The sequence below is a fragment of the Paramisgurnus dabryanus genome, chromosome 13 (genome assembly GCF_030506205.2).
Source record: "Paramisgurnus dabryanus chromosome 13, PD_genome_1.1, whole genome shotgun sequence".
Lineage (NCBI taxonomy): Eukaryota > Metazoa > Chordata > Actinopteri > Cypriniformes > Cobitidae > Paramisgurnus > Paramisgurnus dabryanus.
Window position 1 is genome coordinate 2178093 of NC_133349.1, and position 24099 is coordinate 2202191.

The 24099-nt window shown below is 36.1% G+C and overlaps 2 protein-coding genes and 1 long non-coding RNA gene across 5 annotated transcripts; all 3 read right to left on the bottom strand.

The window, feature by feature from the left end:
• Window positions 1-6892: 6892 nt before the first annotated feature.
• On the bottom strand, window positions 6893-15763 carry LOC135789232 (uncharacterized). 2 transcript variants are annotated; one of them, XR_010547513.2, is made up of 3 exons: window positions 15607-15763; window positions 11498-11613; window positions 6893-7868 (listed from the first exon to the last, which is right to left on the bottom strand). It is a non-coding gene; the product is annotated as an uncharacterized lncRNA (long non-coding RNA). The 2 variants fall into 2 exon arrangements; XR_010547514.2 differs by lacking the exon at window positions 15607-15763 and adding an exon at window positions 12086-12295.
• Window positions 15764-17558: 1795 nt separating this feature from the next.
• On the bottom strand, window positions 17559-20180 carry LOC135717742 (uncharacterized). Of its 2 annotated transcripts, XM_065239924.2 has the most exons (4): window positions 20006-20180; window positions 19302-19442; window positions 18148-19074; window positions 17559-18012 (listed from the first exon to the last, which is right to left on the bottom strand). In XM_065239924.2, the coding sequence occupies exons 2-4, from the start codon at window positions 19375-19377 to the stop codon at window positions 17939-17941; spliced, it is 1077 nt and encodes a 358-aa protein (XP_065095996.1). In that variant the 5' UTR covers window positions 19378-19442; window positions 20006-20180; the 3' UTR covers window positions 17559-17938. The 2 variants fall into 2 exon arrangements, with proteins under 2 accessions (XP_065095996.1, XP_065095995.1); XM_065239923.2 differs by having other exon boundaries at window positions 17562-19074.
• A 423-nt stretch (window positions 20181-20603) lies between these two features.
• On the bottom strand, window positions 20604-23918 carry LOC135789231 (uncharacterized). Its single transcript, XM_065298968.2, has 3 exons — window positions 23682-23918; window positions 23291-23447; window positions 20604-23136 (listed from the first exon to the last, which is right to left on the bottom strand). The coding sequence occupies exons 2-3, from the start codon at window positions 23364-23366 to the stop codon at window positions 21347-21349; spliced, it is 1866 nt and encodes a 621-aa protein (XP_065155040.1). The 5' UTR covers window positions 23367-23447; window positions 23682-23918; the 3' UTR covers window positions 20604-21346.
• Between the last annotated feature and the right edge of the window lie 181 nt (window positions 23919-24099).

Sequence of the window (24099 nt, forward strand, 5' to 3'; positions counted from 1 at the left end):
TGCTAGTACTGTAGGTTATTGCTTTTTAAAATGATTAAGATTAAATGTAAAAGAATTAAAAATAAAACTCATTATGATTTCTGTCCTGTCAACACTGTTACTAAAAAGATGTCTGAAGTGAGTTTGTTGTTAAAGCAAGAGCATGCAAGAGCTATAGTTCATGACATCAGCAGCATATAGAGTGCATGGAGTCCTATTGCAAGTTTGACCTTTAACCTCATTCACCTCTCCCAAAAATGTTGAAACTCATTGCTGTGTTCATTTTTACCACAGTAATACCCTAAAATGCATGTCTAGAGCCATTATAAAGAGGTTAATGTATCTTACGTTGTAAACCTGCTGTTTACTGGGAACAAATGGCATGAATGCAAGCTCGAAATCTGCAGGGCTGATCGTGTAACATACAAAACAATGAGATATTCTCACTGCATGAGAGCCAAGAAGGACCTCGCCAATCGGCATCAATACTCTGTCAATGGAGATGACCTGACACATGCCATAAACACTTCATTCACGTTACATAAGTAACATTTGTCTTTTGGCCTTCATATAACATATAGTAATCTGAGTCGGTGCATAAGAGCCTCAGTGGTCTCGAGCAACAGTATGCACCAACATGCTGTAAATAACTCACTCAGCCACCACCCTAACCAACCTATACACAGTCAAGAGCATTTCTCAAATGTCTCACCACACTGCCATAAAGTAAAACTCTCATTGTGCTGCCTTTAGTGAACTGAGTATGCAATGCAATGTTACTTTTACATTTGGAGAAAAGTGCAATTTATGCATTTATGATAATATAAACACTTTTAAAATTTAAGGTGCTTCACGATGCCACAAAAGAGCAATTTTTGGCTGAATGGGTGCATAAAGAAACTTTAACATCTGAAGAACCTCTTTGGTACACAAAAGGTTTATTTTCTCCTGCTTCTGTTTGTATTCTGTTTGCGCCCCTTGTCTTTACTCTTCATGATAACTGGTTTAGACTGGTTTCAGAACAGTTACTCTGCAGGTTTTCCTGCATGTTTGAACTTACATCTTACCCAAAAGCCTCCAGTTTAGCGAGCTGACAGCCATGTGTGTCCTCTCTCAAATACACACAAACTCATTCCTGCACATTCACAATGGGTGATGTAGCCCCATACATATATTTTCAAATATCATTTGAAATAAAAAATGGACAAAAAATATATGTACTGAAATATATTACAAAAATATCTTTTTCACTAATATATTTTTGCCGTTTTTTGTATATTTATTTTAAAATATATTTTAAAGCATTAATATTCACGTTGCACTGGAAGGAAAACTTTGTTACAAACCTGTAAACTACATAACAGATATGAAAAGATTAAAATAAATATATTTTTAGCTACAAAAAGTATTTTTATAATGTTACATTTTATACAAACTTTTAAATTTTGGGCATGAAAAACATATTTTTTGCAGTTTGTGTTGTAAAATTAGAAATGTATTTGTTGCCCTTCACTGTAAAAAAATCAGCATTTTTGTCAAATCAACATATAATTTTTATGTAACTTAAAAAATTAAGGTAAACAATTTCAGCTTGTTTTAACTTATCGCAGGTCAAAACTTAAAATAGGTTAAATTGACAAATTGTTTTACCTTCATGATGCACTTTTTGACAGTGCTGAAATACATTTTGATATATATGTTAATATATGAAGGTTAAAACTAAATATTTTTTAAAATTTAAATATATTTAATAATATTTAAAACATGTTTTTGAGCTAAAGAAATATTTTTTTTGCGGTATGGGGCCATGTATATCTCAGAATAAATCAATACAAATAAACAAAACTGCTGTTTTACTATTAAAAAACTCAACATAATGTGCATAGCATAACTCACATCTTGACAACAATATGCTTTTAGGGAGGAGTTGAAAGGAAAATGTAGCATAAATAATGTGCTTCCTTAACATTTCGAAGAGTGAAAACCAGTCGTGACATTTGACTTACTTTACAGGAGGGCCAGAACAAAAAAAACATGGTTTGATCTGACTTTGTGTACTAATTTCAGTCTTTTATAACTCCAAACCTTAAGAATTCATTTGTATCCTTTCGGTATCAAGAGCTTTCATTTGATATATATCACTCAAAATCACTTGCACTCTTTTGGTTTTCCCCCTTGATTTGATCTGTTTAATATATTGTGTTTAATCTAAGCCTTAAAATCAAATAATTCTAAGGAGCTTTTCAATAATTAATTTTGCTATATTTTTATGTATATGAGTAAATGTAAACTCTACAGTAGACAAGTTATTAATCGATTAGTAATCAACATCACATGACAACCCAAAACAGATTTATATGCACTTAATGAAACTCTGTCATTTGACCTGCTCGAACCAATCGAACACAACCCATGTGCCACATTCAGCTGTTATCACTTTAATAAAACACTCATCAGATGTGGGACAGACACATCTGACCAATAGTTAAAGTGCCATCTCATGCATGAAACCCATGACAGTGAATGAATGTTTGGGAATAAATGTGAAACCGTATGCTCTTTCCTAAGCTGTCACACTTGGCCGTCATCTTGTGCCAATCAGAGTTTTGGCTCTGTTACTACATGCCAGGCCTCTATGTTTTCACCTGAACTCAGATGTCTTCCAGCACCTGTTCCTTCACATGTAGCCGTCACATGTTTGACAGTTTAATAATAGTCATTATAAAGCTGACAGGTCTTTGAGGAAAACTGGTTATATAACAATATGCGTAAATGTTAAGGCTTTTAAATGTATTTTATTGTAGGTTTTTGTAATATTTTTAACAATTCCTTCCTGCTTTATTTTGAATAGCAGTTTTCTTTCTTGAGTTATATAAGTTAATATCTTCTAGTGAAAGAGGAAGCTTGGCCGGAGTCTTCAAACTATTACTGCAAGAGTCATCAACAACGTTAAAGTGAGACACGAAATCACACAAAAACTTCCTAATGCATCGTAAATCACTTTCACACTTAAACAGCGAGTTCACACAGGACACGTTTATGCCACGAGCGTATTATAAACATTAGAGAGCAGTTTTATTACATTGTGATCTGTGGTTGTTGAACATGTTTGCTCCTCATGAATATTCATTCATAAACCACACCCTCAGAATTGACAAGCTGACATATATCATGTAAATTTTCTGTAATTGAGTTTAGGCACTGTTTTGTTGAAATGTGTTGTTTTTTTAGATGCATTAGTTTGAAATCCAGTCAACGTGTTTGCAATAGAAAACAGTGATGGGTGAACATTACATGCAATCATCTTTGGTTTAAATGAACCTCCAGCTTTAAAATGAGATGTAATCTGTATGGAGAGATTGTTTTCTTTCTCTTGAGTCATCATTTTAACTTCTCTATTTTACTGAGCCCAAAAGTACAATTATCTTTCCAAACAGAGGAGATTGTGGCTGTTTTCAGGAATGTTTCTCTGCGGTGCCTGATGTTTGGAGAGATTTTGCCTAAAGCACAAACTCAATAGTTGTTAAACCTCACACACAGAGTTTGTGCTTTAGGCAAAATCTCTCCTGTCTGGTGTTGAGCCAAACATCAGGCACCGCAGAGAGAGAGAGAGAGAGAGAGAGAAAGAGAGAGAGAGAGAGAGAGAGAGAGAGATGATTTTATTCAGTAGGCCTACTAAAAACACTAACAGTGACAAATCCATAAATGTAAATATGACTCAGCATGAATACGTTTAATTCAATTAAGGCAAACTGTAGTATTACAGAAGTCAATGGGAGATTGCAATCATGCTTGACAACTTTTATGCAGTCAAAATAACATTGAGGGCACAAATGCTTATTAAATTACTTTTACAATACATATTTCTGATCTTGTTATCTGGTCTATTTGTTTATATTACAGATTTCTTTAGCAATTTATTGGATCGTGAAAGTGGTTCAAGAGTCCCTGATGAGAACAAATTAAAGTAAGAAATCACACGGATGAAAGATTAGAACACATTGCCCTACTTCTACTGACAGAGCAGATCAGAAGTGAGGAGGGACATTAGACAGACACACAGACACAGAGAGTTCTAGCATGATCCAGACACACAACATTAGACACAAAAACATCAGACTCACAACATAAGACACAGATCATCAAACACACAACATCAGACTCACAACATCAGACACAGACCAGCAGACACACATCACCAGATTTACAACATCAGACTCACAACACCAGACTCACAACATCAGACACAGACCATCAGACACACATCACCAGATTTACAACATCAAACTCACAACACCAGACTTACAACATCAGACTCACAGGATCAGAATCACAACATCAGACACAGATCATCAAACACACAACATCAGACTCACAACATCAGACACAGATCATCAAACACACAACATCAGACTCACAACATCAGACACAGACCATCAGACACACATCACCAGATTTACAACATCAAACTCACAATACCAGACTTACAACATCAGACTCACAAGATCAGAATCACAACATCAGACACAGACCATCAAACACACAACATCAGACTCACAACATCAGACACAGACCATCAGACACACATCACCAGATTTACAACATCAAACTCACAATACCAGACTTACAACATCAGACTCACAAGATCAGAATCACAACATCAGACACAGACCATCATACACACAACATCAGACTCACAACATCAGACACAGACCATCAGACACACATCACCAGATTTACAACTTCAGATTCACAACACCAGACTCACAACATCAGACTCACAAGATCAGAATCACAACATCAGACACAGATCATCAAACACACAACATCAGACTCAAAAGATCAAACTCACAAGATCAGACTCACAACATCAGACAGATCATCAGACACACAACATCAGACTCAAAACATCAGACTCACAACATCAGACACACAACATTAAACAGATCATCAGACACACAACATCAGACTCAAAACATCAGAATCACAACATCAGACTCACAAGATCAGACTCACAATATCAGACTCACAAAATCAGACAGATCATCAGACAAACAACATCAGACTCAAAACATCAGACTCACAACCTCAGACTCACAACATCAGACTCAAAACATCAGACTCACAACCTCAGACTCACAACATCAGACTCAAAACATTAGACTCAAAACATCAGACTTACAAAATCAGACTCTTTACATGATTCTTTAGATCAGTGGTTCCCAAACTTTTTCAGCGTGCGGCTCCCCTTGTGTAAGGTACATTCCTTTGCGGCCCCCCCAAAGAAAATTTGTGACAAAAAACTGTTCTCAAAATTTTAATTTAAAAACATTAAATAATACAAAAAAGTAGTGCTTTTGGTTAGTAGCCTTTTTTCTTTTTAGATTTAATTACACAGAATTCATGATAAATTAATGTATTTCTATATTTCATAAAATGTCATAAAACTGGGGCCCCCCTGGCACCATCTCGCGTCCCCCCTGGGGGCCCCCAGTTTGAAAACCACTGCTTTAGATAACACATGTAAAATACGATCATGGATAAATTAATGTATGTATGGGTGTATGATGTCATGTGGGTGGGGTCTGGATGTTCCACCCATGGCACACATATTTAGATCTACATTCATGACATGGTTTTAATTCTGCTTTAAGTTGATTTTTAGGATGTGATTTAGGGGCTCTCCACTTTTTCTACTTAAATTTCATTTTCTTTCATTTTGTGTTTTTTGTTGATGAATGTATAATGTCACAAAACATGATGCCAGCATCTGTCTTATGATTATTGACATCTAGAGGAAAAAATGAACATAAGTCTCTGTTGTTAATAACATATGACATAACCCTACCTCCCCTTTTTCAAGAGGATCTGCTTTTTCCTTTCTTATGCACAAAAAGTTTTTATCAGTTCAAAGAATTTACCATTTAAAGCTCAAAAGACTTCAACATCACGACAACATCAAGACCCACCAGAAAAGCAACTGAACTGTAGGATACACAGCACAGCACGAGGAAGAGAAATCTCATTCTAATGAATTTAATGACGTATAGCAACATTACATGAGAAACAACATGAAGATACTACATTTAGACACCAATATTATGAATGATGCTGTAGACACATTAATACTGACAGCATCAGTCTCACAATCTTTAAAGCATTCAATATACAAATATAAAAAAATCAATAAAGCCACCGTCTACTCATATTAAAGTCTATTTGTTTATCCATCTCATCTACAATAAAAAAAAAGGCTTTTGGGTGTTTTTTTATGAAGCAACCATGCGTATTGCACTGTCGCCAACATGATTCCTGATCCTTTTGTTTTTGCAGCTCGCAACAGGAACGACATCATGACGCATCACTGGACAGCCAATAGGGCGGCAGCGTTTGGGTTCGTGTCCTAAGCTTGAATGTCAAACTGCCCCCGCAGTGTTTTTGGGCAAATTTGCCCAGTGATGAGAAATGGGGGGAGGAGCCAAATGTGATGGGTGGTACAACACGTGTCACGCAATGTGTTCTTGGCCTGTCACAGAGCATCACATCTGCCCTGAGCATCCATGCGAACACTGAGAACACATCTGCTGCCCCACCCTGACATTATGAATGCATTATACCTGCATCACACCCTAACTCAAGAATGAATGTTTTGGAGGCCTACATTGACCCAGCGTCTGTACGTAACATCTTCATATTTTGGGCTATTATGATGTTTGGTTAAATGGGTCAGGCACTAAAGACAACACAACCAGACAGGCTGGTAGACAAATATCGCGTGCTGACAGAGGAAGCGGCCGCTTGGGGCTATGACCACTTCCTGTTCCACAGAACACAAAATCCTTTAATAAAGAAACTCAGATGTCTGGCATTAGTGGGGGATTTCATCAAAAACCAAACAGATTTTATAAAGCAACATTCCTCAAATATTGTTTTATTCAACAGAATTTATTAAAGTTCATCATGTTGGGAAAATTCACAGCTTTATTTGTTCATCAATTTCATTTTTAAAAATGTAACAACATACATATACATCATAAACCACATTGTCATAAAAAACTATTAGAAATAATTTTATAGACTGCATTTAAAAACTACAAACTCATGCAATTGCAAAAAGTAACGGCTGATTGTTGTTAAATCTGCTGGTCAAGTTTTATGAAAATCGTTTTAGTTACAATGAAAAAAAAAATGTCTATTTGTTCAAAAAGCTATCACAGTGTAGTACCGATAACTCACAGATATTCGAGTAGTGTCGTATTAAAAGATCAGATCTGAGCCGAAACTTTCAAGTAGCCTACTCAGGCCTATGTGAAGTTTCTTCAAAAACATAAATCCTTTCAGTCGCGCACTTCTTTCATTAGTTGCTTGGTACATCTCAATACCAGATGATGTTCCCTTTAAAGGCATTATGGCTCAAAGTAGCAGCAGATTTTCCCTAAATAATGTGCAGAAAGTTTTACAGCAGTACGAATCGACTCTCTGATTCACGTACCAAGTCAACTATCAAGATTCAAGCCAACAAACCCAAACAAAGCCAAGTTCAACCCCCTCCAGACCCGGCTGAGAGTTAAACTAAAGTGAGAGAACCCCTAGCAGAAGACCCAGAATTGCTTCCCGTGGTTTAGTGATTGCTGGAAATCCAGTTTCTGATATAAAAGGGATGTAGTGTGCCGCACGTGGTCATTTCGCTCCGACTTTACATTCGGATTGGAGGTCCAACAAACCAGAGCGCAGGAGAGTCTTCATGGCACCGGCTCTCGGCGAACCTTCTCGGTCATCTGTTTGGCACTGTAGTAGGACAGACTGAGACCCATGATGGCCAGCATCATGGCTATTTGGTTGGTGGAACGATCACATGATGGTGCCTGCACCTCTCCTGCTACCTGACTCTGTAGACGAACATCAAAAAAGGATGGGGAGTAAGTTCTCAAATGGAGAAAGTACAAATACGACATTATGCTTGACTTTATAAAGATTACAGCTGTCTGGGTAAACTGAATTAAATGTTTTAAACAAATAAAGGAATTGGAAAAAGCAGGAGTGAAACAATACTCTGTCTGTTTGTAATTTAAAGCAGACAGAAGTGTTTGGAGGCCAAGTACAGCTAATGCCAGTAAGAACTGATGGAAATGAAAGAAACAAGATCACTATGTGGAGGATTATGAGTTTTAGTTATGAAGAAACCTGAGGGTCTATAAAACAGCATGTGGTCAATGAGCTCAGATTGAATCCAACAAAAGATGCCACACCCGGCCAGAAACTGCTGGCAGAAGATCACGACAAGATGGCAAAGTTAACAAGCTTTATTAAAGCAACCTGGTTTAGAGAAGAGCAAGTTAAGATTAAAAAGAACTCAATCCTTAAGCATTAGGACAGGAGGCCAAAGTTTGAGGTTAAAAGGATAGTTCACCCAAAAATGAAAATTCTGTCATCATTTACTGACTCTCATAGTATTCTTTTTTCCTACTATGGAAGTGAATTCGGTCCATGAATGGTTTGGTTACAAACATTTCTCAAAAGATCTTCCTTTGTGTTCATCAGAACAAAGACATTTATACAGGTTTGGAAAAACATGAGAGCGAGTAAAACATTTTGGGTGAACTATACCATTAACATTTAGTTAGTAAGTATCTTTAACTTTATACTTGTCATGTAGCTAAACAGTGTTTGAATTTTTGCATTAGCACTATGGATGTTTATTTCAGTTAATTTTCCAGATTGACAACTGCAGCTTGTTAAAAGAAAATTAACCGTTAACTGATAAGATTTGAATATTAACGCTTTCCCCACCATTGACGAGTTATCTTGTCAATTAAGATTTAAAGGAATAGTCTACTCATTTTCAATATTAAAATATGTTATTACCTTAACTAAGAACTGTTGAATCATCCCTCTATCATCTGTGTGTGTGCACGTAAGCGCTGGAGCGCGCTGCGACGCTACGATAGCATTTAGCTTAGCCCCATTCATTCAATGGTACCATTTAGAGATAAAGTTAGAAGTGACCAAACACATCAACGTTTTTCCTATTTAAGACGAGTAGTTATACGAGCAAGTTTGGTGGTACAAAATAAAACATAGCGCTTTTCTAAGCGGATTTAAAAGAGTAACTATATTTTATGGCGTAATAGCACTTTTGGGAGTACTTCGACTTGGCGCAGTAACACCCTCCCTCTCCCATTATGAGAGTGAGAAGGGGAGCGGACTTTTCAGGCGAGTCGAAGTACTCCCAAAAGTGCTATTACGCCATAAAATGCTATTACGCGCTCCAGCGCTTACGTGCACACACACAGATGATAGAGGGATGATTCAACAGTTCTTAGTTAAGGTAATAACATATTTTAATATTGAAAATGAGTAGACTATTCCTTTAACATTTAAATGAAAAAAAAACATGTTCCTAATGAATTTTTAAATGGTAATTTGTAGAGCTGTAACGATTAATCGGATGTCCCATTAAAAATGTATGTCTAAAATCGCAAGGCTGCGGTTCTGTGTTTCATGCACAGCTTGTGCGTGTACTAAGGCATCTGGTCAGTAGGAAGTCCTTATCAATCTAAATCATTAGCCTATGAGTCGGAGTCTTTTATAACGTGCATTTAAAAAAAAAAAATCAACACTCGTTAAACAAAATCATTCAAAATATTCTTTATTATCATGAAAATACCTAAAACAATTTGAGGAACAGCGATATAAATATGCCTCTAGATATTTCCTGGAATAGCGTTTTGTAATGCTACTTCTTCTGTGGCACAATGGAGTTTCTGCACGAGAGCGCCCTCTAGATTTTGGATGTGGCGGCATTTCATCGTAATTCATTCATTGAGAAAACGCACATTTGTCCGATTAATTGTCACAACCCTACATTTTATTAAAAAAATGTAAGCAAAAAATTTTTACTTTTACACTCCATGTATGTTTTTGATAATCGCTCTGAATCTGATCTCTAACAAAATTCTTTAACAAAAATGCAATTATTTCAGCTTTTTTAAGAAAAATACCCATATTTAAGCGTTTAAAGCAGAGAATAACCATATAGATAGGATGAACGTTTTTTTTGTTTGTTTATTGTTTGTTTGAAAGCAGAGGGTGTGTCCTTTCATTTGATATATTTTATGTTTTCAAAAACAGTTGGCTGTTGTCTGTGACCCGGTTAAAACAATACAAACATTTTATTTTATTTTATTTTATTTTATTTTATTTTATTTTATTTGAGCGTGCAAACAGCAACAACAGAACCAGGATTCATACATTATCAAATTTTCATGCAACATTACATTATCAAAGAGCACGCGATCAGTCCAGAGGATTAATATTTAAAGAGGGCAGATTGTCTCTTTTTCTTCTACCACAGTGGCCATTTCTAGAGCAGGACACACTTTCTTTCTTTTCTTTTAAACCCCCTTACGAGCTTATAAGGTTATATTCATGGCGAGAGAATAAAGTATAATTAAATAAAGGAAGATTAAAAAAGATGTATAATATGTATTTCCTCTAGAAATCTTAAAACCATGTTTAGATTCACTTGATTGAAAACCTTTTCAAAAGTATCAACAGAGTAAAAAAGGTTTCTCACAGGGCCAAATATAATACAGTCTAGAAGGATATGTTGAATGGATTCAGACAAGATGAACATTTTGGATGATTTTCTCCTGAAAGTAAAAATTGATGTGTCAGGACACATTTCTAAATGTTTTGCTTTTGCGTCGTCTTTCACTGTTTGTGCAAAAAGAGAGATGTTTATGGTCAGGGTCTAGGACAGAGGAGATCAGCGAAAGTCTGTCCGGACGCGCCTGAGACGGACTGCGTCATCTTGCAGCTACAAAACCAGACATATGCAGTACAAATTACTTCTCATACAAACGATTACTTTACCAGACCATCAGGCAGCAATAATTCACATTATTTACATGCCATTCAAAAATTAAGGAAAGAAAAGTGGCTAAATGTCTTTAGGCGCGTGTCGACACAATTTTTACCTTCTGTTAACAGTTAATCAGTCAATATTAACATTCCTAATCAGCACAGTTGTGCGTGCAAAGCGACTTGAAATTAAAATCATCAGCAGTGTCAGTGGAGAAACTGAACTGGTTGGAAAACCTAAAAAAAAAACGCAACAACAGCGCTACTGTACTTACTACAACACAGTCCGGAAAAGTAGTGTCTCTACTTTTAGATGGTTATTCCAAAACATGCAACTTCCCAAACACTTTGAGTACATGACAGCAGATCCAAATTTTTTAATAAAGAAACATTTACATGTTTGCCATTCTTGCCTCCCAGCGTTCATGCTATTTATATATTTCAAGTCATGAGACTTGACGGAAGAATCAAACTGCTATGTCCCATGTATGCATATAATTTTTTGTCACTTTAGCCAGCAAGAATGAAGCGTGGATCTGCTGGGGTCTGGAGAGAGCAAACTAACTAACAAAAGCATTACGTAAGAAACACTTAAAGCATGCATTTAAAAAAGGAAACTGCAGTTAACCACAGATCTAAAAGTATATATACATACCTGCAAGAGACGGAAATATCCAGGAGTCAATCTGCCCAGTCTGATGATCATCTCTGCCGTCTTTGAAAACCAAACAACTGAAATAAACCTCCTGATGGATGTGTAACGCTGAAGTCCTGCAAATCAAAGAGGGAAAGTCAATAATATAACCAAACCAGAATGACAGGTGTTGTATTATAAAACCCAAACCATATTTGAATCCGAGTCTAATTGTCAGAGCATCAATGGATGAGCTTTATTCAGTCGAAAACTTTAGATTTTGCTTTGTTATGAAGCAAACACGTCAGATGCACAAGGAAGGTACACTTCTAGCCGCAGGCAACGATCCCGAACAAATATCTAGCTGACTTCAGAGAGATCTCCGACTGTAATCTGACGTCTGATAATGCATAGTGGGTTGGTTTGTTCAGATCTACTTGGACACAAAGTGGACAAGACCTCAAAAAATCCTTTAAAAAACACAACCATACAATATCCTCTACACAAAATTAAAAGAAACAAGAAATTCCCATGTGTAAGTGAACCGCTTGTGCCGGGATCAGGACTGAAGGGGAATGACAGACAAGAGTCTGGACTGCATCTACCAACCTGACTTCAATTGTACTCTTGCCCAGAATAAAGGGATTGATTTCGCTGAGGTTACTCCAAGGCAAAATATGCAGTTCAAAAACAGCTGCAACGCATAACCAGCGAGTTTCACTCTTTAAAAGATACCTAAACATAAAATAAGCCACTTCAAGCACATAGAAGTACTCTGCCAATAACAGCCAAAAGCATCTGCACCCTGCGAAGGAAAAGACTTTAAGAAGTTTTGTTGGAGCTCCGCCTTTTTATTCAACTTGATATCATGAAAGCAGATTGGTTGATTCTCTCGCTCTCTCTCTCTCACTTTACCATGCACAGCTGTCAGATTTCATCACGATCTCGCCGGCTCACACATGTGCACGCCCACTTCACCAACTAACTCAACACTGTTGTACTGAAACAAACTTGTCAGACATAATTTTCTCACCTTCTTAACCACAAAAATCCAGAGAAACAAGAGATCATAAAAGTGACACGTGCATTGAATGCTTTAGGTTTAAAGGGTTCACAGTGGGGCGAGATCATCTCCTGATGTCCTGATTCAAAGCGATGAGACTGTCGGAGTGACCGCATTCACCGAACATTGTGCTTCTATAATTCAGACCACATGGCCATGCCCGGTGTGTTTTGGTTACGTAAGGCTCTTCCACTTCACTGATCCCGAATACAGAATGCATCCAAACAGATTTTCCCCAAGTATGATGTAACCACGGTCATCACTGACCTAAATCTCTGGATCCCAACAAAGGGGACACAAGAGCTCTGGGAGTTATATTTCAGTCAATTTGAAACCTTTTGTTTATTATAAAAGGTACAATATTTTAGTGCATGGGCTTCTTCTATCAAGTTCATGGCAATGATCACCGTAAGCCGTTAAGATGGTGTTAAACAGCCATAAATGATCAATGGCTAGTTATTACTTCATTTAGATAATCAGATCAATTGATTGAATCTTCACCCCTGGCCTCATCTAATTCATCAGTGCATCAAGAATGATGAGAAACCCCAAGGCGGGTCTTGTTGACACTCGTCTTAAACGTGTAAAAACACTCACATGCAACTAAACAAAAAGTTAAACCATTTATTAAAAGGGACATTCCACTTTATTAAAAACAATTCATTTTCCAGCTCCCCTAGAGTTTTTACCGTTTTTGAATCCATTCAGCTGATCTCTGGGGTCTGGCGCTAGCACTTTTAGCATAGCTTAGCACAATCCATTGAATCTTATTAGACCACTAGCGTCGTGCTAACAAATAAGCCAAGATTTTTTATATTTTTCCTATTTAAAACTTGACTTTTCTGTAGTTAAAAAAACAACAATTTAATTTTCATAACAAATGGTTTCTTTTCATAACATTCTTTTCATAATTATTCTAATTCAGAGACTGAGAAATAATTATATATGGTCATTATGCCACTACAAAACCATCAATCTAATGGTGGCTTTTACACAGTACTGTATATAAATGTCTTAATTATACATATACACATAACTATAGAAAAAAAAATAGACATTATTATATGTAACTACTGCAATCACTGTACAAGCTGAACCTTTACAAAGCCCTTCAATAGAAACCCCCCTCAACCTTCACATGTCGACCCAAACAATGGCAGTAAAGCAGACGATCGCAGTAGCGTTTACTCTGTGTGTCTGCGATAAAACTGCTCACCATAGATCTGATCTGACTGATTCTCTGAAACCTCATTCAGAAAAATCTTACAGACACAGAGTGCATTTGTAGTGTAAACATTGTCTTGAACACAAACTGAACATTATCTATCAATCTACTACTGATTTTAAAACTTTGCTCGTCATGAAAAGCTTTGAATGAATACGTGCACACAATAAATTTGGAAATGCACATGCATGCATGGACTTTATGACTATTGAACACTGCACTATTTTAGTACCTGATGTAGATGCTCAATAAATGAGATAGCAGGTGGTGCATTTGTAATGCAGGTAAATACCAAATGTAAATGGTGCTCTGTCTTGATTAACCATTTGTTACCAGAGACATTTGTTGATAAAGTGATAAGAGTCCTTGATCAGCATGTGGATCTCACCACTGATACAAACAATAGTTTGTATATTCAAACCCCTGCAGCACGAGATGATGATGTAAATACCAAAAGTCTAACAAAACTGCCACATTGATAAATGACAAAAGAGTGATGTTAATACAATTACATATGTATGAGCCTATGGCCTTTATCAGACAACACAATGTTTCTAAAAGGTGCCGTTCAACAAGTACAACCCGATAGCCATAATATCAGACTAAAGATCATTTGTTTTGCTTTACCACTTTTAATTTCAAAGTATGACAGATGTGTGGATTTAAACACTACATTTACATCTGACATTGTGATAGACAAAGGCCTGAATTTAAATTGAACTACTTTTGGACACACCTTCATCTTCTCATCCAAACTAATTAAAGTTAAAATGAAACTAGTTTAGAGACAGAGGTGTGTACAGAGACCAACTGAATAACTAACACATATTAACATGTATGCAGCAATGAGACACAGTAAACAATGACGAAATGATGTTACTGTGTTTGCGTGATTGTTTTTCTCTGGATTGCATAACTAGCAAGTCAATAACCAATTCATTAAAATATCAGCTTCTATCTTTAACATTAGTTTATTTACCATGTTGTTTTCTTATTTATGCAAACTTTGATGTAACAAGGATCAAGTCATCTATAATTAAAACCCTACCACTGAGTTTAAATTAACTTATGCTTGGTTTATTGTTTAAAACAAAAATGCAGAGTTGTATTGAGACATTTTTTAAGTCAATTTAAAGTTTAAACCAATGGTTGGGTTTAAACAATGCAGCATGAAGTTAAAACAACTTGGTTTTCAAGTCAATTCAATCTACTATTTTAAGTTTAAGTAACAAAATACATGCTGATTTGACAAAAAGTTGCATTTTTTAACATTGTGGGTTGAAACAACCCAACATTTTCAAGGTATATTTTTTCAGATGTATCCCATAATGAACAGAGTGTGATTTTAACATTAATAAAAGCAAACCTATATCTGATTTTATTATCTATATTTCTTAAATTAATTGACGAGAGGAATCAGAGAATTTAAACAGATGAAAAAATGACATGTTAAATTCAACTTCACATACAATGAATGAAACATTAACTTAAAAACACTTTGCAAGGTAGTGTTTATTTTAACAAACGCAAATGATTAACTAAACATTATTTTATTTCGTTACTATCACAATCGATCACAATGCGTAACCAGAGAAACCTCCGCGCATTACTTCTTCACCTCAGTGTAAGTTTGTATCATTTCTTGCAACTGTCGCAAAACTGCAAAGTAGCATTTAACTACACATACAAACACAATCCGCTGTTCTTGTTTAATCCTTAAGTATGCCATTATAAACCGAACCAAAAGTCCCTTTAAAAACGAGGCAAACTTGTCCATATGCGCTCTGTGACCATTGCGCAGAAACTACTGTCACCAAAACACTTTAATCTGTTTGTGCTTACCTGAACACAGGCCGCCGGGGATGAAAGTGCCAGAAAACTAAGAAACACAGTGATCCTACACAATATATAAGAACCCATGTCGGCCTACAGCTTCAAAGGGGGCGTGGCCGAGCGAGCACGTTAAAGACCATGTGGACGTGCAGACCCCAGTGTTGACTTTACGAGTACGCGTGTGGCACACAGCCTGCACGTCTTGCACGTTTCACCATAGGCTGGTGTATTCATGTGTTTTTCGTGCGTTTGGGTCAAAGTTGACCTGACCTTATAGGTTTTCTTAGATGATATACAACTCAGTGATGTTATTGAATTGGCTGATCAATAAACTATGATTTACTCACAGTGTAACATCATTTATGGGCGAATGTAGCTTTAGGTTTCCGTCTTATGTGTATTTGCAAACAAAGTGAGAAAAAACAAGAAATGGTCAAATGTATGTTTTGTAGTAAAACTCATTCGCCCCAGCTGTAATTTGGATGTTTGGACAGTAAACAACTCAATATCTCCTTTCAGAGTTCCTGTGCAGGACAACCAACAAAGATACGGTTGAACATGTTGACACCTCAATGTTGTTGGTGTAAAACTGAGAGTGGATTCCTCTCAAACTGAACACAACGGCTACATCACAAACTTTGGTGGTCTTCTGCGAGTACTCGGACCTGAATGAAACCCGTTATGTGTCAGTCACGTGAATCACAGCGCCCCCTAATGTGCGCTTTAGTTTCTTAAGTTTGACACTTTGACTTTGATCATTCGCAATGTTTCAGTGATTTTGAAACAGTTTACTATGTCTTGTATAAAGAAGTGGATTATTTTTAAGAAGTGGAGGGGGGGTTAACAGTCACATTTGTTAAATAGCATACCAATAAAAGACGTTTGTGAAAATAAGGCATTTTAATTACTGCCTAATAGTGAAACAACTGAAACTAAACATGAGCCTTATAAAAAAGCTAATTTACAAGAAAACATGTCAGAAGCACAGAGGGTTTTAAATCTCCTCAAACTCAACTATATTAGCCTAAGTACAAGAAAACACCACTGTGCACTTTAAAATAAACTATTAAATAATTGTAATGCTATATAAACATTTTTCAATAAGATTTAATTTGATGTAGGACATGTTTTTGTTTTATTTAATACTTTAATTTTAATTTTATCCACTGGCGGCGGTGAGCTGCAGCGCACGGCGTATGACGTAACCACTCTGAGAATCAAAATAAAAGTCCCTTTCTGTATAACTCCTCTATTCCTCACTTTATCAGAAAACTTGAAATGTTTGCAAACTCTCTTCATACCCTTTCAAATGTATGAACTATACCCTTTACAACATTTTATTAAAAAGTATTATTATTTATTTATTTTTACAAAATTTTTTCCCCCCTTGTTTAATTACATTTTTCATTATTTATAATTACTTAATTCTTATTCCTTTCACTTCTTTGCATTTTCATATTTGAACTGTTACTGTTCATATTGCAATGTGTCTGCCTTTGACATTTGTAATTTGTTTTTTGTTCTATTGCAGGCCTGTTTTTAATTTTTAATAAAAAGTCCCTTTCTGTATGTTTTTCTTATTTGTTGCAGTTTATTTTGTTTTATGTTTGAAGCATAGACTGTAAAAAAAGTTTCATAAATGTAAATTTTCCTCAACAGTTTCAAAATTTAAAAAAAATGTGACCTTAAATATTTAATTATAAAACGACGAAAGAAGATTAATAACCAAAAGTGTCAAATTTGTGAATCTGTATAATGACCTGATGAATGTTACATCAATTGCTTAATTACCTCTGTATTTTTTCTTTGTTTTTTCTTTATTGTTTTAATAGTTGTCTTCCTTTCCTACTTTATATTTTTATTGTATTTATTTCATCCATGACTGTTTGGAACTGACTTTTTGGCAATTAAAAACGTAAGTCAATAAAAGTCCCTTTATTATCCCTGTATTTTAAAACATCATAAATTTAAGCTTGTTTAAAATCGTAAAAAGCATAAAGCATAAACTATCATGTAAGGTTTACACAAAATAAATTAGTTTTGGTCAAATAAACATGTGCATAAAAATGAAAACTACTATCTGCAAGTTCAATTTACATTTTTATATTTTATTTACAGATAAATTAATACCCATTAGATATTTCAGCTGATGACCCATTAACATAAAACATGCATTTCTAAAACACATTTTTATGAACGATCACAAACTTTTACAATTCAAGTAATGCACTGAAATAAATCTTTTGGTAATAATTCCCTGGACTTCATATCATGTGCTTGGACCTGATGCCTAAAATTGCCCATTCACTCCTTGCGGACAGCGCTTTCTATGTGAGCACGTTTAGGGTTCATCTCCAGAATTCGGTCCCGCTCCAGGTCTCCGGCTATGTGTCTTCTGGTGTCTCCTCAGCAGTCCTATCGAAACAAACTTTTCACAGCATTGATCGCAACTGAACGGCTTTTCGTTGGAGTGAAACAGCAGATGATATTTGAGATTTCGTAACCTTGCAAAACTACTATCACACAGATGGCATAAGAAAGGCTTCTCACCTGTATGAATTTGTATGTGATACTTAAGTTGTCCTCGTTGTGCAAAACTCTTGTCACACTGTGGGCACGTGAAAGGTTTCTCTCCAGTGTGAACTCGTATGTGATTCTCTAGACTTGATTTTGATGCACAATTCTTCCCGCAATGAGGACAAGTGTTCGACTCATCACCACTGTGACTCTTCATGTGATTTTTAAAGGTTTTATTATGTCTAAAAGTCTTTTGGCATTGAGGGCAAGAGAAAGGCATTTGGACAGTGTGACTTATTTGATGTTCTATCAGGGACTCTATACATGTGTAACTCTGTTCACACGTAGGACAGGTGTGTGTCTTTTCTTCGGTGTGAGTCTTTATGTGATCATCAAGATATTGTTTTTGTAAAAAACTCTTATCGCACTGAGGGCATGTTAAGGGTTCCTCATCTCTGTGACTGACTAGATGTTTGTTAAGGTGGGATTTATGTCTGTAAGTCTTTCCACAGTGAGGGCAGCTGTGTGGCCGTTCTCCAGTGTGAGACTTTATGTGAGCTTTAAGAGCTCCTTGTCGTTTAAAACATTTACCACACTGAGGGCATTCAAAGGGTCTCTCATCCCCGTGACTGACCAGATGTTCCTTAAGGTGTCTTTTATGTTTGTAAGCCTTTTCACATTGAGGGCAGCTGTATGGCCTTTCTGCAGTGTGAGACATTAGGTGAATCTTAAGATTTCCTTTTTGTTTAAAACATTTTTCACACTGAGGGCAGGTGTAGGGCATTTCTCCAGTTTGTGTCTTCTGTGAAATACTCTTTGAGATTTTGGCTTCTTCTCTTTCTTCAGGTGAATTCTCAACAGTTTGTGAGCAACCAAATGATTTTTCTTCACTAATGAAATTGTGTTGCTGATCCTCCATTTCATTTTGTCGTTGATCTTCCTCTTTCACTCCCGTCAGGCCTATAATAAACAAATTGATGTGAAATTAAATTAAAGGTGCTGTGTGTACATTTTAGCGTCATCTAGTGGTGAGACTGCGAATTGCAACCAATGGTTCAATCCACAGCTCACCCCTTCCTTTCAAAACGCATAGAAAAGCTACGGTTAGCTGCCACAAGACAAACATATTGTCGTCTGAGACAATGTAGTATCGAAACGTGCTCTCAAAATCATTTGGTTGCACAAACCTGTTTGTTGTTCAGTATGTTGAGGTGTTATTGTGAATGATTCAGGATCAGTCTCTTCTTTAACACACTCCATCATTACAACAGTAGAGGAGCTGAATGTGTTGTGACAGTAGCTGATTATTGGTCCTCTTCACACGGTGTCTGTTCACATAAACATACAATATCTTACAAATTCAAGTACATTTGTAACTAAATATTTTATGTCTTACAAGTTATTATAACCCCATTTAATTGTACAAACAACAGCAATTATTCATCTGCTAAAGTAATGTATGGAAAAAAGGAACATGTATATTTCTTAAAGTCACCATGAACAGAAGTAATTGGCTAAGAATGTCTTATTTCCCCCATGGTGACGTATATCCAAGTGAACCCAGCTTCAGAATTAAAAAGAGGTAAAAAGAAATGAAAAAGGTATTGCTGGAATGAATTTGTACATTCCAGATCTGCCCCGCCCACCTGCATGACCGTATGACCGGAAGTAAAGAGAGATCGTTTTGAGGAGGGGAGGAGATTTGCGTTTTTGATTAAAGATTATGAGTGAACATTAATTTTAAAATAATAATGAAGCACACAGATCAGTCATTTGTAAAACAATAAAATACCACAATATTCCAAAACAAATTACAGTTTTTCCATTTGAATTTCATTGCGACTTTAAAATGAATGTAAAGCTCATCAACAGATTTGAATAACTTACATACCTTACAGCTTAAAATTGAAGTAAATCTCTTTTTCTTTGCCTTGTGGAATGCCATTTAACACATTTTCACACTTTAATAATGCTTAAATATCTAGTTGTTAAAAAATTAAGCAATATTTTTGTATCGTTGTATTCGCCTCACACAAACACCTCAATCTTCCCTCATCCGACAGCGAAGTGAGCGCACCTCTTATGACGTCACTGCACGACAGGCTCCAGGAAGCAAAATAAAAGCCCCTTAACTCTATCTCTAAGCTCATGAAATGCAATGAAATAAAGGAACAATTATCAAAGAAAATATAAAAAAACATAAATCTATAAGTAAAACGAATATATTATATTATATAAATATCCCACACGTGTCAAACCATTTCAATGCAGAATCTACTAATAAATGATGCTAGTGCAGACTGATTTACAAATATTAACTCATGAGAACCAGGGCACAGGTGTTCAGAACAGCTACATGAAGCCCAAAGTATACTTACATTTTGCTTGTACACCACATTAAAATATCTTGTAATATTTAAGAGCCTGTTATATAGTGATACTCAACTCCTTCATCAGATCATTTATACATTTGTATTATTTATTAGGCAAATGCTTTTATCCAAAACAGTTTACGAATGGGGAGAATTTTTAACATTTAAAAAACAAAAAAACAACAATCACTATTCACAAAGTTATGCTTACAAATATAGTGTTGACACTAGAAGTAAACAGCATAAATGAGAGGCTTATAAATAATATTTTGTACACAATGTTAAAGTTAAAAGTGAAACGTTGTAAATAAGTGCATAATACAATAAATGCAGAAGAGTTGTGTCTTCAGAAGTTTTTTTTGAAGGATTCGGTGGTCACGGACGATGATCAGGTGATGGATGGCAGCTCATTTCAGCAAAGAGTCACTGTAATGCAGGGGTCTCCAACCTTTTTGTGAGCAAGGGCTACCACAATGGATAAAACTATGCGGAGGGCTAGTTTTTGATATAGTCTACTTAAAACGATTTTGTTTTACTTGTTGATTTTATTTAATTTTACTTGTTGATATGTTTTATCATTGTTTAAAATGTTAACATACATAAAAGAAGCCAAGCTAATGTAAAAAAATATGTAATAAGTATTACAATTGAGACTATTAGTAGAATATTCTTTGGTGGGCACCTCAGACTCTGTGTGGGCAACCTGGTGCCCTCGGGCACCACGTTGGAAACCACTTATGTAATGCATTAAAATTAAGTTATTTCAAGTAGTGGATCTGAAGACTGAAGCTGATTTTTGCTCACATTTTGCAGTCAGCGCTTTTCTCTGTAAGTCTGTAGTTGTAACAATGTGAGCACTTTTAGGGAATTTCTCCAGAATGTGGAGAAATTCTGGTGTCTAATTGTGGGCATGTGAAAGGCCCTTCTACAGCGTGAGATTTTATGTGATCTTTAAGAGCTCCTTGTCGTTTAAAACATTTACCACATTGAAGGCATTCAAATGGCTTCTCAACACTGTGACTTACTAAATGTTCCTTAAGGCTGTTTTTACTTACGCAAGTCTTATCGCAATGAGGACATGCAAAGGGTCTCTCATCTCTATGACTGATAAAATGTTCCTTAAGGTGTCTTTTATATTTGTAAGTCTTTCCACATTGAGGGCAGCTGTATGGCCTTTCTGCAGTGTGAGACACTAGGTGAATCTTAAGATTTCCTTTTTGTTTGAAACATTTACCACACTGAGGGCAGCTGTATGGCATTTCTCCAGTGTGAGACTTTAGGTGAACCTTAAAATTTCCTTTGTGGTTAAAACATTTACCACACTGAGGGCACTCAAGGGGCATCTCACTTAGTAAACGTTCCTCCTCAAAGTGTCTTTTACTTATGCAGGTGTATGGCATTTCTCCAGTGTCAGACTTCATGTGAGCATTAAGAGTTCCTTGTCGCTTAAAACCTTTACCACACCGAGGGCATTTAAATGGCTTCTCAACGCTGTGACTTACTAAATGATCCTTTAGGTGCTTTTTACTTATGCAAGTCCTATCGCAGTGCGGGCATACAAATGGGCTCTCATCTTCGTGACTGACCAGATGTTGCTTAAGGTGGCTTTTATGTTTGTAAGCCTTTCCACATTGAGGGCAGATGTGTGGCCTTTCTTCAGTGTGAGACTTCATGTGAACATTAAGAGCTCCGTTTTGTTTGAAAAATTTACCACACTGAGGGCAGCTGTATGGCATTTGTCCAGTGTGAGACTTTAAGTGAACATTAAGAACTCCTTGTCGTTTAAAACATTTACCACACTGAGGGCACCCAAAAGGTCTCTCATCTCCGTGACTGGCCAGATGTTGCTTAAGGCCTCTTTTATGTTTGTACGTTTTTCCACATTGAGGGCAGGTGTGTGGCCTTTCTTCTGTGTGAGACTTCAGGTGAACATTAAGAGCTCCTTTTTGTTTGAAACATTTACCACACTGAGGACATTCATAGGATGTCTCACTTACTAAACGTTCCTCCTCAAAGTGACTTTTACTTATCCTGCTGTATGGCCTTTCTCCAGTGTGAGACTTTACGTGATCTTTAAGAGCTCCTTGTCGTTTAAAACATTTACCACACTGAAGGCATTCAAATGGCCTCTCAACACTGTGAGTTACTAAATGTTCCTTAAGGCTGTTTTTACTTATGCAAGTCTTATCGCAATGAGGACATGCAAAGGGTCTCTCATCTCTGTGACTGACAAAATGGTCCTTAAGGTGTCTTTTATATTTGTAAGTCTTTCCACATTGAGGGCAGCTGTATGGCCTTTCTGCAGTGTGAGACACTAGGTGAATCTTAAGATTTCCTTTTTGTTTGAAACATTTACCACACTGATGGCAGCTGTATGGCATTTCTCCAGTGTGAGACTTTAGGTGAACCTTAAAATTTCCTTTTAGTGTAAAAGACTTTCCACACTGAGGACAGGTGTATGGCATTTCTCCTGTGTGAGTCTTAATGTGAATATTTAAATGTCCTATCTGTGGAAAACTCTTTGAGAGTTTGTCTTCTGATTTTTCTTGAGGTGAACCCAATGAACTTTCTTCACTTATGAAATTGTGTTGCTGATGTTCATCCTCCATTTCATTTTGTTGTTGATCTTCAACTTTCACTACTGTCAGGCCTTTAATAAACAAAAAATGTTATTTCAAAAAGCGAAACAAGATTTTTGTTATGGCGGGTCTATTAAAATTCATTTCTGTCATTTCATTTCTACAAACTTTACCTTGAAAGAGAAACTTTTTGTTCTTTATCAGTCATTAAGATTGAACACAAACCTGTTTGTTGTTCAGTATGTTGAGGTGTTATTGTGAATGATTCAGGATCAGTCTCTTCTTTAACACACTCCATCATTACAACAGTAGAGGAGCTGAATGTGTTGTGACACCAGATGATTATTGGTCCTCTTCACAGTATTTATAGATCAACTGATGTCTGTTCACACAAATATACAATATTTGTAATATCAATATCTACCTTCAAATAAATAAGCAAAGTGCATTTGTAACCGTATCTCCCATGTCTTACACGTTCTTATGACCTAGTTTAATTTTGCAAACAATAACATTTTTTCATCTGCTAAAGTAATGTATGGAAAGGAGGAGCATGTATATTCTTAAAATCAATGCAAAGCTCATCTAACGTTACAGGTTTGAATACATAAGTTACCTGAACGGCTTAAACGTGAAGTACAGTAAATCTCTTTGTTTCTTGCCTTGTGGAACGCTCAGTATTTTACAATTAAGTATCACAATAATATCATATTATTTAACATATTTTCAATAAAGTGCAATCTTAAATAATGTTAAAATATATCGTCTTTAAATATTAAGCCATATTTTGTATCGTTTTATTCGCCTCACACAAACACCTCAATCTTTCCACAGCCGAGCGCCAGCGCAGGGAGCGCACCTCTTATGACGTCACTGCACGATAAGCTACAATAAGCAAAATAAAAGCCCCAATTGTCCATAAGGAATTTCTCACAGTAGTTTAAGCTATACCTAATGGTCTTTTTTATTTAATGAGGTGCCATTTATTGTTTAAAGACATTGTAAAAAAGTGAACAGTTTTTTAGTTAAAAACA

Excerpts from the sequence above, each read along its gene's own strand:
- LOC135717742 (XM_065239923.2), bottom strand. The coding sequence starts at position 19,377 with ATGATGGAGTGTGTTAAAGAAGAGACTGATCCTGAATCATTCACAATA. Across the intron at positions 19,075-19,301 it reads ACATACTGAACAACAAACAG|GCCTGACGGGAGTGAAAGAG; the intron begins GTTTGTGCAACC and ends TGTTTATTATAG.
- LOC135789231 (XM_065298968.2), bottom strand. The coding sequence starts at position 23,366 with ATGATGGAGTGTGTTAAAGAAGAGACTGATCCTGAATCATTCACAATA. Across the intron at positions 23,137-23,290 it reads ACATACTGAACAACAAACAG|GCCTGACAGTAGTGAAAGTT; the intron begins GTTTGTGTTCAA and ends TGTTTATTAAAG.